At 37.1% G+C, this 16,866-nt stretch overlaps 1 protein-coding gene across 1 annotated transcript in view; it reads left to right on the top strand.

Moving 5' to 3' along the window:
- Nucleotides 1–5,219: 5,219 nt before the first annotated feature.
- The window catches only part of KIAA1377 (KIAA1377 ortholog), a 73,913-nt gene continuing 62,266 nt past the window's right edge, over nucleotides 5,220–16,866 (top strand). Inside the window, exons 1-2 of the mRNA XM_010828824.1 lie at nucleotides 5,220–5,413; nucleotides 9,183–9,328. Coding sequence (XP_010827126.1) covers nucleotides 5,220–5,413; nucleotides 9,183–9,328 — 340 coding nt within the window. The remainder of the gene's footprint in view (nucleotides 5,414–9,182; nucleotides 9,329–16,866) is intronic.

Genomic DNA, 16,866 nt, shown 5'->3' with positions numbered 1-16,866 from the left:
TTTGTTTTCTATTAATTCTTTATTTTTTCTATTGTTTGTGTGTTCCTCCTTCCTGTCTTCCTTTGACTTAGTAAAAAAAAAAAAGTTTTTTTTTTAAGTTCTCCTTTTTTCAGTGGTTCCTATAGTTAATATTAGATCATTTCAACATTTTACTTATGTTTACCCACCTCCCTGGCATCCTTTGTGCTGTTTTGTCATTTCTTTTATATCTATAATGTTATAAACCCACAATACAATATTGTATTTTTTGTATTAAACCTCCAGTTGTCTTTTTAACAGTTGAGGAAGAATTAATATACCCTTTTCCATTTACCTGCATATTTATTGTTTTCAGTGTTCTTCATTCCTTTGTGTAGATCCATGTTTCCATCTGGTGTAATTTCCCTTTAGCCTGAAGAACTTCCTTTGGCATTTCTTGTAGTACAGGACATCTGGCAATACTCTCAGCTTTTGTTTATCTGAAGATAACTTTATTTTACTTTCGGTTTTAAAAGACAGTTGCACTGAATCCACAGTTCTGAGTTAACAGCTATTTTCTTTAGCACTATAAAAAGGCCACTCTCTTGTCTTCTGACCTCCATGTTCCTCATAGAGAAGTTAGCTGTCATTCTCATGAAACGTTTGCTGTCATTCCTGTTTTATTCCTGTATATGTAGTATACCTTTTTTTCTGTAACTACTTTTAATATTTTATGTTTGGTTTTCATTAGTTTGACTTAAATTACCTAGGTCTGTGGTTTGGTATTTATCTTTATAGGAGTTCACTGAGCTGCTCTTATCTGTAATTTAATGTTCTTCACCGAATTTGGAAAATTTCAGGCCATAGTTCTTCAGACATTTTCTGCCTTATTCTCTTTCCCTTCTATTTCTGGGACTCCTATTATACATATATTGTACTACAGACACATAATAATGACCACTTATCATTTGGTGACCCACAGGTAACTAAAGTTGTTACTCATTCTTTTGCCCTCTCATCTGTGCTGTTGTTCAGACTAAATGATTTCTAATTAGTCCTCAAGTTTACTGACTCTTGTGCTATCAGTAATCTGCTACTAAGCCTACTAGTGGAAATTTTTCTTTCAGATATTGTACTTTTTCAGCCCCCAAATTTCCACTTATTTCTTTTTAAAAATAACTTTCATTTCTCTCCTCAGTATGTTTTTATTTCTCTCTAAGTATTCAAGCTATAAAAAGTTCTCATACATTTGCTAGTCTGTATCTCCTAATACAAGGCCTTCCTTGGTGACTCAGTAGTAAAGAACCCTCTTGCCAATGCAGGAGACATAGGTTCAATCCCTGGGTCAGGAATATCCTCAGAAAAGGAAATGGCAACCCAGTCCAGTATTCTTGCTTTGTAAATCCCATGGACAGAGGAGCCTGGGTGGGAGTCAGACATAACTTAGTGACTAAACAATAACAATCTGCTAATATAAAGCCAATGTAAACATCAATTATATTTTCACTCTCTTACAAGAGTAATAATGAATCAGTTCAGTTCAGTCGCTCAGTCATGTCTGACTCTTTGTGACCCCATGGACTGCCGCACACCAGGCTTCCCTGTTCATCACCAACTCCCAAAGCTTGCTCAAACTCATGTCCATCAAGTTGGTGATGCCATCCAATCGTCTTATCCTCTGTCATCCTTTTCTCCTCCTGCCTTCAATCTTCCCCAGCATCAGGGTCTTTTCTAATGAGTCAGTTCTTCCCATCAGGTGGCCAGAGTATTGGAGATTCAGCTTCAGCATCAGTCCTTCCAAGGAATATTCAGGACTGATTTCCTTTCGGAAGGACAGGTTTGATCTTCCTGCAGTCCAAGGGCCTCTCAAGAGTCTTCTCCAACACCAAAGTTCATAAGCATCAATTCTTCAGCGCTCAGCTTTCTTTATGGTCCAACTCTCACATCCATACTTGACTACTAGAAAAATCATAGCTTTGACTAGGCAGACCTTTTTTAGTAAAGTAATGTCTCTGCTTTTTAGTGTGCTATCTAGGTTGGTCATAGCTTTTCTTCCAAGGAGCAAGTGTCTTAATTTCATGGCTGCAGTCACCATCTGCAGTGATTTTGAAGCCCAAGAAAATAAAGTCTGTCACTGTTTCCATTGTTTCCCCATTTATTTGCCATGAAATAATATATAACAAATTTGCAATTATTATTCCTTGCTTACTAGAATCTTTTCAGAATCTTCTATCTTTTCAGTAACAGTAAAGTGGTTATAATTCATTTTTCCTGTTTTAAGATTCTAAACAACAAATAACTTGTTTCCCTATTTTTGTGTCTGCTATGCCAAGTAAATGTTTAGTGTCTTATCTGATGACTCAAATATAAGCTATTAATGAACCACTTTACACATTTGAATTACAGGAAAAAAAAATTTTTATTTGACAAATTCCCTTAAGCATCTGGACAGCCATGGATTTCTCAAGCCACCTCTCAGATATATAGTTTTGTCTAGAGTAAGCTTCACATTGGCCAGATGAAAAAGGACAGATAGTGCATTCACCCACCCTAATTTTTGTGACAATCAAAACTCCTTCACAAATTTGTAAGCACCCAGGGAAGGGGAAATATCCCAGGGTTGAGAACCACTGTATTAGAATAATTAAAGGAAACTCTGTTTTAAAACAAAATTTTTATAAAATTAAATGAGAGCTATGTGTTTTCCTATGAATTAAAAGAAAATTATTTAAGAAGTTGTATTAATCCTTTTATAGGCCTTCTTAATTTCTAACCTAGCTTCCTTATTATTAAGTCTTTGTCTGCTGTGAAAGCTCTTCCTTCTTCCGAAAACCAAACCGCCTACCAGAAAAGTTTATTAAAATAGCTGCTAGTCTGATATGTCCATTGAGCACTTAAGATGTAACTAGTCCAAATTTAAATATAAAGCAACACTTAGTACAAAAAAGGATATAAAATATTTCAATAATTTTTACATTAATGCATGTGTTGAAATGAAAATGTTTGAGACATACTGAGTTAAATAAATACTGAAATTCTCCTGGTTTCCAATGTGACTACTAGAAAATGTAAAATTATATATACAGCTTACATTTTATTTCTAATCGACAGTGCTGATAAATTATATCTCAGTATGGAGACGCTTAAGTGTTCATCTGGTTGCACAGTTGCACAAAGGACCTTATAGCTACACTTGCTTTGTACATTACATAAGGTTGAGAAAACATCCTTCATAGCAAATACCTGAGGGGATTCTTATTTTTTATTGTGATAAAATATGTATAACATAGAATTTACCAGTTTCACCATTTTTAAGTGTATAGTGAAAGTGAAAGTCGCTCAGTCATGTCTGACTCTTTGCAACCCCATGGACTATACAGTCCATGGAATTCTCCAGGCCAGACTCCTGTAGTGGGTAGCCTTTCCCTTCTCCAGGGGATCTTCCCAACCCAGGTCTCCTGCATTGAAGGTGGTTCTTTACCAGCTGAGCCACAAGGGAAGCCCTTTAAGTGTATAGTTGTGACATTAGGTACATTCACAGTGTTGTGTAACCACCACCATCATCCATCTCCAGACCTTTTTCACCTTCTCAACTGAAACTCTGTGCCTATTAATTACTAACTTCTCATACCCTCACTCCCTCCAGCCCCTGGCCACCAGTATTGCACTTTCTGTCTCTATGAATTTGACTACTCTAGGTACCTCATATGTATGCATGCATGCTGTTGCTTCAGTTGTGTCCGACTCTGCAACCCCATGGACTGTAGCCCACTAGGCTCCTCTGTCCATGAGATTCTCCAGGCAAGAATACTCAAGTGGGTTACCATGCCCTCCTGCAGGGGATCTTCCTAACCCAGGAATCAAACCCACATCTCTTATATCTGCCTGCATTAGGCAGGCAGGTTCTTTAGCACTAGCACCACCTGGGAAGCCCAGGTACTTCATATAAGCGAAATTATATAAGATTTTTCCTTTTGTGATTGACTTATTTAACTTAGCAGAATATCTTCAAGGTTCATCCATGTTATAGTATGTGTCAGAATTCCTTATTTTTAATACTGCATAATATTCCATCGTACATGAATGTTACATTTTGATTATCCCTTCATCTGTCAGTGGGTGCTTGAGTTACTTCCACCTTTTGGCTATTGTGAATAATGCAACTATTAACATAAGTATATAAACATATATTTGAGTCCCTGATTTCACTTCTTTAGGGTATATTCCCAGAAGTGTAATCATATGGTAATTAAAAGTAATTTTCTGAGGGCTCACTATACCGTTTTCTACAGCAGCTGCTTGTTTTACAGTCCCACCAGCAATGCATAAAGGTTTCAATTTCTCCATATCCTTGATAACAGTTGTAATTTTCTGGGTCTTTTTATAAATATAATAGTCATTCAGATAGTTCCAGCCAGTGGAGATCTTTGGAAGGTTGGTTAATAGTGACCTATGGCATTAAAAAATTTAAAGAGTTCTTGCCAACCACCTCCCAACCCCATGTACTCCCAAGAGATACTTGACAGTTTCTCTACCAGTGAGACATACCAGTGTGCCTTCACTTTTTTCATTATCTATGAGATATTATTGACACACTCAAACACACACATTTTTATGAACAAAATTAATTTTTTATATTAGTTCTTTGAATATAAAATCAAGTGCCTAGGGACAGTCAGAAATAAATGAAATAGGAAAGATAAAAATAGAGAATGGGAGGCTTCCAGTTCAAGATGGTAGAATAGAAGGACATTCATTCATTTCCTCCTTCAAGAGCACCAAACTCACAACTAGCTCTTGAACAACCTTTGACAGGAGGACACTGGAACCAACCAAAAAAAAAAAGAGATGTCCCATATCCAGAGACAAAGAAGAAGCGCCAGCAAGATGGTAGAAGGGGCACAAACATGATAAAATCAAATTCCATGTCTGTTGTGTGGGTGACCCACAATCTGGAGAATAATACCAAAGAAATTCTCTCACTACTGTGAAGGTTTGGAGCCTCATGTCAGGCTTCCCAGCCTGGGGATTCAGCAAAGGGACCGGGAATCCACAAGGAATCTAAAGACCAGTGGGATTTGATTATAGAACTTCCACACAATTGGGGAAAACAGAGACTCCACTCTTGGAGGGCAAAACAAAATCTTGCATGCATCAAGACCCACCAAGACTGCTTCCCCCCTCAGTGGGGAAGTAAGAAGTGATCCCAAAGGAGACTGACCAGTCCTACCCGCTAGTGCTAGAGAGTCTTCTGTGGAGGCATGGGTCTGCAGTGGCTCACCACGGGGACAGGAGCAGTGGTAGCAGCAGTAGCAGTCCTGGAAGATGCTTCTCGGTTTAAGTCCTCTTGGAGGTTGCCAGTAGAGCCGATAGACCCCAGGACTGGATCACCTCAGGCCAAACAACTAATAGTGAGGGAGCATAACCCCACCCATCAGCAAATAATTGGATTAAAGTTTTACTGAACATGGGCCTGTCCACTAGAGCAAGACCCAGTTTTCATGCACCCCAAGTCTCTCCCATCAGATGCTTACACAAGCTTCTTAGTCTCATCCACCAGGGGGCAGACAGAAGAAGCAAGAAGAACCACAATCCCACAGCAGCTAGAACAAAAGCCACATTACAGAAAGTTAATCAGAATGAAAAAGTAGAGGTTTATGTCCCGGATGAAGAGACAAGATAAAATCCCAGAAAAACAATCAAATAAAGTAGATACAGGCAACCTTCCAGAAAAAGACTTCAGAATAATGAATAGTAAAGATGATCTAGGATCTTGGGAAAACAATGGAGAAGATGCAAGAAATGTTTACCAAAGACCTAGAAAAACTAAAGAACAAATAGATACACTAGAAGAAATCAATAGCAGAAAAACGGATAAGTGACCTGGAGGACAGAATGGTGGAAATCACTACAGCACAACTGAATATAGAAAAAAGAATGAAGAAAAGTGAAGATAGCCCAAGAGACATCTGGGACAACATGAAACACAACATGAATAGGGGGTCCTATTTAAACAGCATTCACATTATAGGGGGTCCTAGAAGGAGAAGAGAGAGAGAAAAGACCTGAGAAAATATTTGAAGAGATAATAACTTAAAGCTTACCTGACATGGAAAGAGTCAGTCAGGTCCAGGAAGTACGGAGTCCCAGGTAGGATAAACCCAAGGAGGAACACATGAAGACATATAGTAATCAAAATGATGAAAATCAAAGACAAAGATAAAACATTAAAAGAAACAAAGGAAAGATGATAAAGGTTATCAGCTGGTTGCTCAATGGAAAATCTACAAGCCAGAAGGGAATGGCATGATGTATTTAAACCGATGAAAGGGAAGAACCTACAACCAAGAATACTCTACCCAGCAAAGACTTTCATTTAGATTTGACAGAGAAATCAAAAACTTTCCAGAAATCAAAAGCAAAAATTAATAGAATTCAGCACCACCAAACAAGTTTTACAACAAATGCTAAAGGAACTTCTCGAGGCAGGAAACAAAAAAGTAGGAAAAGACCTATAAGAAATAAACCCAAAGCAATTAAGAAAATAGTAATAAGATTGATCATACATATCGATAATTACCTTAAATGTAAGTGGATTAAATCCACCAACCAAAAGACATAAACTGGATGGGCAAATGAAAACATGTGCATGTATGAACTTTCACTTACCACATCAGTCTACTTAACCCACCAACTTATATGTAACTATTTATATTGTTAGGTTAATCATGTTTCCATTATGACTTGCCATTGTAGTTATCTTTTATTTTTTGTCTGGCTATTGATTGTGAAAACTGATAAACATCTTTTACTATTGTGATTATGTAACTGTTATTCGCCTAATACCATTGGATCATGGTCAGTACCATTGGTCAGTAGAAAGTAATAGAATTCTATATCACTAAAACTACCATTTAATACAAAAACTTGGAATTACTTTTTAAAATCCAGATGCATATCAGAATTCTCTTGGAAATTTTGAAAAATAAAAATGTCCAGGTATTGCTTTTTTCTCCAAAGCTCCAATTGTGCTTCTAATGAGAAGGCATGTTTAAAAACAACTGGACTATATGATGACCTTTTACTTTTATCTAGTTTGTTTTACTTTTTCTGTTTCATATTTAGTGCTCCCATTTCATTTAGTTTATGTTTTCCAATTTCTCCGTCTCTTTTTTTGTTGTTGTTATTGTTCTTTCTCAAACCTTTATCAAAGGTAGTAGAAAAGCTTTTGTATACATATATATAGTGTATGATATATATGTTTTTAGAAAATTTATGAATTTTTGCTGAGCTAAAAGATTTATGATATTTTGATTCCACTTGTTTGACTTAGTATGAATAGAATACTAGATTTCTAATTTATATTCCCTCAAAACTTTGAATATAGTTCCATGTATTTTGGCATTTAGTATTACTGCTAATAGTCTAGAAAATTTATTATCTTAGTAATTTTAAAAAAAATTGAATGAGGCTTGAAACTTCTAATTCAGTTCTGAGGATATAAAGAATACTATGTTGTTAGTATTCTTACTACTTACAAAGTTACTATGTTGTTGTTAGTTCAACAACAACAAAAGAAAAAAAACAAGAAATTAACATGTGATACAGTATTATTAACTAAAGTACAGATTTTGTTCAGATTTCACAAAATTTTATGGAAGTGTCCATTATTTGTTTTCATTACTTATTCAAGACTCCACATTGTATTTAGTTGCATTGAGCAGCTTCAGCTGCATGCAACAAATTCTAGTAAATTCTCTTTTCATTTTTATTATATTACAAATATTTTCTAGTGTTCCTTGTTATGGCTTCTTAGATACACCCATCATTTAAAAGTGGACATTTAATTTCCAAATCCATGGGATTTTTAAAAAATGTGTTTGATATTAATTTTTCATTTTGATACAGGAAATGGCAACCCACCCCAGTATTCTTGCCTGGAAAATCCCATGAACTGAGGATCCTGGTAGGCTACATTCCATGGGGTCGCAAAGAGTCGGACATGACTGAGCGACTTCACTTTCACTTTCTAATTTCAATATGTCTTCTATGCAATCACCCTCTGTATTTTTTCAGTCTTCTAACTTTATTGAGGTTTTCAGTGGCTAAGTCAAAGATCTCTCTTGGTAAATGTCACATTGCACTTGAAAATATGTTGGTTATTTTCAAATACAATTTCTAATATAATTCTACAATGATAAGGGAACAAACTGTACGATTTCAATACCTTTAGACCATGAAATTTTTGCACCTTGTTTTATGTCTCTGTATATGTTCCAGTGTCTCGTAGTTTATAGTTTATGAGAACTTGAATAGAATTTGTATGAAAATTGTATAAATCTTGATTATACTGAATTGATTCATAGTGCTTTGCAGATCTACTGTATCCTTCTACCTCTCTGTATAATCATTCTAGTAATTTTTGAGAGTTTGATATTGAAACTCCAACTAAAAATCTTAATTTATCTACTTAAGAATACAGTTGTGGTATATAGAGGAATTATATGTAACCTTGTTCTGTACTTCCTAACTCTCCTGTAAATCTGTTATACCTCCATTGTTTAAAAAATTAAAAAACTATTAAAAAAAAGAAAAATAGAGGATGGTAAGAATTATGGGAAGATGTTTCTAACCATAAGTGAATAAAGAGTCCAGGGTTGTCAAGTCTTTCTTGTTTTCAAAACGAGTTGAGAATCACTATTTTTATGTAAATTGTCTGAATTTTTAGCACAACTCAGACTTAACATGACTGCCAATTTTAAACTTTTGGCTAAAAGAGAAATACATATTATCTTCTGGGCTACTACATAATTTGCAAGGCTTATTATTTTATCAATCAGTTATTTTCTTCACAGTACAGAAAATAATGTAGCTTTTTAGAAGAGATTTTTTCCACAGCAGGGTTTGGAAAATGAAAATGGGAAGTGTGTGCAGGCCTGTCCCAAGTTAGAAAGCGGTTCATTACATGCCTTCTTTTAGTTGCAAAAGACCTAGGTAAGATTCTGAAATTACTACTTGCAAAGATATTTAAACTGTTAACAAATGGCCTTTTTTTTTACTTAAAAGTTGTTTTTTCTAAGTAATTAAACCTTTTTTTTATTTTCAATGTTTGAAACATGAAAGCACTATTATATAATAAATGCATTGTTTTAGAACTATTTCTGTGTTGAGATTTTTTTTTAATATACTACCTAATTCTGTTCTCTGCATTGTTTTAAATATAGAGCATTTGAAGAAAAACGAAAAGAACAAGAAGAAAGAGAACACCAAATCAGAGAACAGATACTTCAACAACGAAAACAGAAGGTTGAAGAAGTTACTGAAAAATTCCAGCGTGCCCATATTCCTTTTTCACAGCGGAGGAGAACAGGTGCCTTAATTTCTAGAGCAATATAAAAATAAAAATGAAAGTTGTAATCACATTCAACTTGAGTAGACAGTAAAATAAACTAAGAAACAAAGTGGAAATTCAGCCTATATGTTTTGAATAATAAGACTTTTGCCATATGGAAAATTGCAATTTGATATAGGTTTAATTTGAAGAATTAATATTTTGTTGGATCTGTTGGTAAATTTGAAAAGCATACAAGTTTGATTATACTTCATACTGGCTTACAATGTGTTGTCTTTTTAAAACTGATTTAGTAAATAGCTTAACATTAAAATACAATTTAACATTTAGATTTAATAAGTTAATATCAGATTCATTTTGGCATTTTGTCCACATTTTTGTTCAAATTCACATTTGAGAGACCAGCAAAATAAAGAGATCCATAAAGAGGGTACATAATCCAACAAATTAAGACTGGAGCCAATTAAAAATTTTTAAATGATTATGTTTGATTCTTCAGTATCACATCTACATTTTTATGCCTTAAATAGTAACGCAGAATTAGCAACAAAATGTCAAAGCTTCAGAAAGAAAAAGGACAAGCAGAACCTTTGAGTATTTAGCAAACACATGTTGTGCTGCTATATTGTACACCAGTCTGGGGTAAGCAAAGATGCCAAGATACAGAAAAATCTAATCGTACTCTGCTGTTAAAGACCTCACAGTTTATTTTGGAGATGAGAGTAATGTAAACAAGTAATGTCAATAAATCTAATTGCTGTAGTAGCAGAATGTGTAAAGTACTATGGAGCACAAAGAACACTGGACATATATAGGAACTTGCAGGCTATCATCCCTGAAAAAATGACTTAATTTGAATCTTAAAGAATAAGCATTTTGCCAAGCAAAGAGGCAATTTTTAAAATCCCAGACAAAAGGAACAACTTTTGCAAGTAAATTATGAATTGCAAATCCAAAGTGTATCCAAAGCATAGGATGGGAAAAAAAAAAAAGAAAAGAAAAATGGATACAAGACTAGAAAAATGAATTGGGACAATTCTCTAAGAAATTTGGATGCCATGCTAGGAATTTCATCTCTATCCAATATGCAGTCCACTTAAAGTTTTTTAACTGGAAAGCAAGCCTTTACTATGTCAATAAGAGAGCTTACTGAACGTAAGAGCACCTGGTAACACTGCTAAAATTAATATAGCTTAAACGTGATAGAGGTTGCTTTTTCTCTTGTATAATGTGAAATACTCAGGTAGGCAGTCAGGAGCTGGTCTGAAGATCATGCAATGCCACAGGGAACCCGGACTCCTGTCTCAGTTCAGCTACCCTTAATATATGATTTATAGCTTCACCTTCATTGGTCATATGGTAACAGCTAGAGCTCCAGCATCATGTCACTGTTGTCAGCATTGTAGACAGGAAGGAAGAAATATATAAAGGAGAGAAGGGTGTACCTCTGAACTGTTAAATTGTTTTCCTAAAAGCCCCCATCTATCTGCTTATATTAATATGTAATTGGCAACTCCATCTGCAAGGGAGACTGGAAAATATAGGGGTACTTAATTGAAGTATTGATTTACTTTTTTACAATATTCTAGAACTTTATTTTCAACAGTAAATAATTTCTTTAAACATACATAACATACACAGAATATGAAAATTAAACTTAACGTTCAGAGTAGCAAAATCCTTGTTTACCATTTTAGTGTCTTTATTGTGGCTATATTGCCACCCCTAACAATATAGAGTGTGCTACCCAGGAATAAGGGCTTCCTAGGTAGCACAGTGGTAAAGAATCTGTCTGCAAATGCAGAAGATACAGGAGACCTGAGTTCAATCCCTGGGTCAGGAAGATCCCCTTGAGTAGGAAATGGCAACCCACTCAGGTATTCTTGCCTAGAAAATTCCATGGACAGAGGAGCCTAGCAGGCTATAGTCTGTGGGGTCACAAAAGAGTCAGACACAACTGAGCTTGCGCGCACATCATCATTACGTACCAAAGAACAAAGGGAAAAATGGATATTAGGTAGGAAACGAAGGGTCTTTACTAAAAATTAGATTTGTTTGTTAGAAAGATAATTCTCAGTACAACATGGAAGCTGAATTGAAGTAGAGATATATTAAAGTAGACTAATAGTAGACTATTTCAGTATTTGTGGCAAGAAGTGTTAAGTTGCTAAATTAAAGCACTGCTCTTTATATAGAGATAGGAGGTAATATATTCAGGATATATAATCAATAGATTGAGTTACTGATTTATCAAGGGTGCTGGAACAAAGACTAGGAGAACAGTGCCCCTAGGACTTAGCAGAAAACCTCACAAATATTTAGCACTCGATAACTACTTTGTTAATGAATTAATTATTTTCCTGGATGATGATATTAATCAAGACTACAAATAAAGGAAAAGAATTAGGTTAGAGGTATGAAAGATCATTAAGTTTTAAATGCATTGACTTTGAGTCTTCCTTGATTCATGCAAATGAGGAAATCAAGTCAACAACTAGAAAAGTCTAACTGAAAATTAAGAAAAAGATATAGAACAGAAATTGTATTTGAGTCACCGATGAAAAGATACATAGTTGGTAAAGGAAGCTATGTGCAAAGATAAGGTGAATATTAGATATAGAGTACAGATTGAAGATAGAGCCTAAAAATAAGACCTAAATGCACACTAGCATTTATTATAGGTAGAAAAAAACTGAAAATGGATTTTGAGAAGTAGTTATCAGGAAAACAGGATGGGAAATAAAAGGAAATAAAGAAAATTGTATAAGAGGCAAAAGAAAAGGTAGTTTTTCTTAAGAAAGAGGATGTACTTAGTTGTGATAAATGCCTCAGAATACTCACCCCTCCTGGGTATCCTTTACCCAGAAAGAGTGCTGACTACCCAAGGGCATAGGTACAGAGAGTCAGAAGTGTTAGTAAAAATAAATGGCATGTACATTCACTCAGTGGAATATTATGCAGCTATTGAAAGAAGAGGAAACAGTTTGCAGACTGATATGGAATGATGTCCAACAGACATAGATTTACCGTGAAGTCAATAAGGTTCAAGTTTCAGGAACTCTCTCTGTCATGGTCCCTACATCTAATTTTGTATTATTTTTTTCTTAATTGGGCCCTCAAATTGTGTAAGCCTTATACTTTCATAAAACCCGGATCTACCCCTGATTTCCAGGATTTGTTGTTGTTCAGTCATTGTGTCCAACTCTTTGCAACCCCATGGACTGAGCATGCCATGCTTCCCTGTCCTCCACTATCTCCCTGAGTTTGCTCAAACTCAGGTCCATTGAGTCAGTGATGCCATCCAACCATCTCATCCTCTGTTTCCCCCTTCTTCTCTTGCCCTCAATCTTTCCCAGCATCAGGGTCTTTTTCAATGAGTCGGCTCTTCACATCAGGTGGCCACACTATTGGGGCTTCAGCATCAGTCCTTCCAATGAATATTCAGGGTTGATTTCCTTTAGGATTGACTGGTTTGATCTCCTTGCAGTCCAAGGGACTCTCAAGAATCTTCTCCAACACCACAGTTCAAAAGCATCAGTTCTTATACCCAGCCTTCTTTATGGTCCAGCTCTCACATCTATACATGACCATTGAAAAACCATGGCTTTGACTAGATGGACCTTTGTTGGCAAAATATGTCTCTGCTTTTTAATACAATTTCCGGGATATATTTTTTATTAAGTATAAAAATAAGGTTCAGATGAGTATACTTAGTATTCTGACTTCTTTGTAAGAAAAGGAAGAAATTAGAATGTATGTTAAGAGAGGAGATCAAGATGGTGGCATAGGAGGATATGGAACTCACCTCCCCCAACAAACACATCAAAAATATATCTACGTATGGAAAAATTCTTGCTGAAAACTAACTGGAAACTGACAGAAAGACTCCTATACAACTAAGGCTGAAAAAAAAGATCCTCATAGAATAAGATAGGAAGGAAAGAGAAGCAGTCAGTTGGGGACCTGTGTCCGGAGGCATACCCAAAGGAAAAGGGAGATTACACAGGCAGAAATCCTCTTGGGGGAGTGAACGGTTCAAGCCACATATTAGACCCCCCATCCTGGTATCCAGCACAAGGGAGATGAGCCCCTAGGCTGATTGGAGGGCTGGTGGGACTAACAGGAGGACTGCAGGAAGCCTGGACTCCACTTGGGAGGAGTGCACAAGGAGTGCACTTATTCCCAAAAGAGGGCAGAAAAGACAGATTGAAACTGCGCAGTTGACTGGCTGGTCTCCTGAAACTGCTCTGGAGTATGCAGAGCTCCATACTGGAGTGAGGGTTGCCCTAGCCAAGGAAGAACTCAGCCAGGAGACACAGAGGTAGCTCAGAACCAAAGTGGCATCTTTTGGGCAAGGACAGCCATTATGGGCACTTGCACAGGCAGCACATCAGAAGCAGCCTAAACTTTATGTGGTCAAACTGTTGCCACCTGCACCTGGTCACACACTAGGAGCTCATACTGGCCCCTCTTGCTCCAGCACTGCTCACCTCCGGGGCCAGAGTGCTGATGTTGGGAGAGAGAAAAGCTTATACCTGACTAGCTCAGACCTGCTCCTTGGGGCTTCTATTCCAGGAATTTGGGACCCAACCCTGGACCTGATAGGGTGGTGATAGTCCCTGACAACAGAGGAAGCCCTAGCTCTGGCCCTAGCCCCTCCTCCCCAGCCTCAATCCTTCCAAAGTGATATGGAAGCATGCCCTGTGTAATATGGAAGCACAGCGTGAGAAAAGATGTGACCTGTGTTCATGTCAAATCCAGCTCTCCCACCAAAACCACTGGACACACAGGCGGTATAGGGTTGCTCCCACAAAAGAACACCCCTTCAAGACAGCAATTGGCAACTGTTTCACCTAATTTCATAGAGATGGAGACTGTTAAGCAAATTGAGAAAACAGAGGAATTGATCTTAATGGAAAGAGCAAGAGAAAAAAAAATGAAACAGAAAGTTTACCAGAGGATTCAAAGCAATAGTGATAAGAATACTAACTGAATTAAGGAAAATATATATAATGGAATATTCAGTTCAGTTCAGTCACTCAGTCCTGTCCAAATTCTTTGTGACCCCATGGACTGCAGCACGCCAGGCCTCCCTGTCCATCACCAAATCCCAGAGCTTACTCAAACTCTGTCCATTGAGTCGGTGATGCCATCCAACCATCTCATCCTCTGTTGTCCCCTTCTCCCGCCTTCAGTCTTTCCCAGGATCAGGGTCTTTTCAAATTAGTAATTTCTTCACATCAGGTAGCCAAAGTATTGGAGTTTCAGCTTCAACATCAGTCCTTCCAATGAACTCCTAGAACACCCAGGATCTCCTTTAGGATGGACTGGTTGGATCTCCTTACAGTCAAAGGGACTCTCAAGAGTCTTCTCCAACACCACAGTTCAAAAGCATCAGTTCTTCAGCGCTCAGCCTTCGTTGTGGTCCACTGTCACATCCATACCTGAACACTGGAAAAGCTATAGTTTGACTAGATGGACCTTTGTTGGCAAAGTAATGTCTCTGCTTTTTAATATGCTGTCTAGGTTGGTCATAACTTTTCTTCCAAGGACCAAGCGTCTTTTAATTTCACAGCTACAGTCACCATCTGCAGTGATTTTGGAGTCAAAAATAAATAAAGTCTCTCACTGTTTCCATTGTTTCCCCATCTATTTGCCATGAAGTGATGGGATGAGATGCCATTAATGTTATTAATGTTTCCTTAATGTTGAGTTTTAAGCCAACTTTTTCACTCTCCTCTTTAACTCTCATCAAGAGGCTCTTTAGTTCTTTGCTTTCTGCCATAAGGGTGGTGTCATCTGCATATCTGAGGTTATTGATATTTCTCCCAACAATCTTGATTCCAGCTTGTGTTTCATTCAGCCCAGTGTTTCTCATGATGTACTCTGCATATAAAATAAATAAGCAGGGTGACAATATACAGCCTTGACGAACTCCTTTTCCTATTTGGAACCAGTCGTTGTTCCACGTCCAGTTCTAACTGTTGCTTCCTGACCTGCATACAGATTTCTCAAGAGGCAGATCAGGTGGTCTGGTATTCTGATCTCTTGAAAAATTTTCCACAGTTTGTTGTGATCCATACAGTCAAAGGCTTTGCCATAGTCAATAAATCAGAAGTAGATGTTTTTCTGGAACTCTCTTGCTTTTTCCATGATCCAACAGATGTTGGCAATTTGATCTCTGGTTCCTCTGCCTTTTCTAAATCCAGCTTGAACATCTGGAAGTTCACGATTCACATACTGTTAAAGCCTGGCTTGGAGAATTTTGAGCATTACTTTAGTAGCGTGTGAGATGAATGCAATTGTGCAGTAGTTTGAACATTCTTTGGCATTGTCTTTCTTTGGGATTGGAATAAAAACTGACCTTTTCCAGTCCTGTGGCCACTGCTGAGTTTTCCAAATTTGCTGGGATATTGAGTGCAGCACTTTCACAGCGTCATCTTTTAGGATTTGAAATAGCTCAACTGGAATTCCATCACCTCCACTAGCTTTGTTCATAGCGATGCTTCCTAAGGCCCACTGGACTTTGCATTCCAGGATATCTGGCTCTAGATGAGTCATCACACCACCGTGATTATCTGGGTCGCGAAGATCTTATTTGAACAGTTCTGTGTATTTTTGCCACCTCTTCTTAGTATCTTCTGCTTCTGTAAGGTCCATACCATTTCTGTCCTTTATTGAGCCCATCTTTGCATGAAATGTTCCCTTGGTATCTCTAATTTTCTTGAAGAGATCTCTAGTCTTTCCCATTCTATTGTTTTCTTCTATTTCTTTGCACTGATCACCGAGGAAGGGTTTCTTATCTCTCCTTGCTATTCTTTGGGACTCTGCATTCAAATGCAGTATTCAAATGGGTATATCTTCCCTTTTCTCCTTTGCCTTTCACATTTCTTCTTTTCTTAGCTATTTGTAAGGCCTCCTCAGACAACCATTTTGCCTTTTTGCATTTCTTTTTCTTGGGGATGGTCTTGATCCCCTGCCTCCTCTACAGTGTCATGAACCTCTGTCCATAGTTCTTCAGGAACTCTGTTTATCAGACCTAATCTCTTGAATCTATTTGTCACTTCCACTGTATAATTGTGTTTGCTATGACCAGTGCATTCTCTTGGCAAAACTGTGTTAGCCTTTGCCCTGTTTCATTGGGTACTCCAAGGCCAGATTTGCCTGTTCCTCCAGGTATTTCTTGACTTCCTACTTTTGCATTCCAGTCCCCTATAATAAAAAGGGCATCTTTTTTGGGTATTAGTTCTAGAAGGTCTTGTAGGTCTTCATAGACCCATTCAACTTCAGCTTCTTCACCATTACTGTTTGGGGCGTAGACTTGGATTACTGTAATATTGAAAGGCTTGCCTTGGAAATGAACAGAGATCATTTTGTCATTTTTGAGATTGCATTCAAGTACTGCATTTCGGACTCTTTTGTTGCCTATGATGGCTACTCTGTTTCTTCTAAGGAATTCCTGCCCACAGTAGTAGATATAATGGTCATCTGAGTTAAATTCACCCATTCCAGTCCATTTTAGTTTGCTGATTCCTAAAATGTCAGTGTTCACTGTT

This window comes from Bison bison, unplaced genomic scaffold (assembly GCF_000754665.1).
Source record: "Bison bison bison isolate TAMUID 2011002044 unplaced genomic scaffold, Bison_UMD1.0 scf7180017858736, whole genome shotgun sequence".
Lineage (NCBI taxonomy): Eukaryota > Metazoa > Chordata > Mammalia > Artiodactyla > Bovidae > Bison > Bison bison.
The sequence above is the reverse complement of the archived record's forward strand: the minus strand, read 5'-3'. Positions and strand labels throughout refer to the sequence as shown.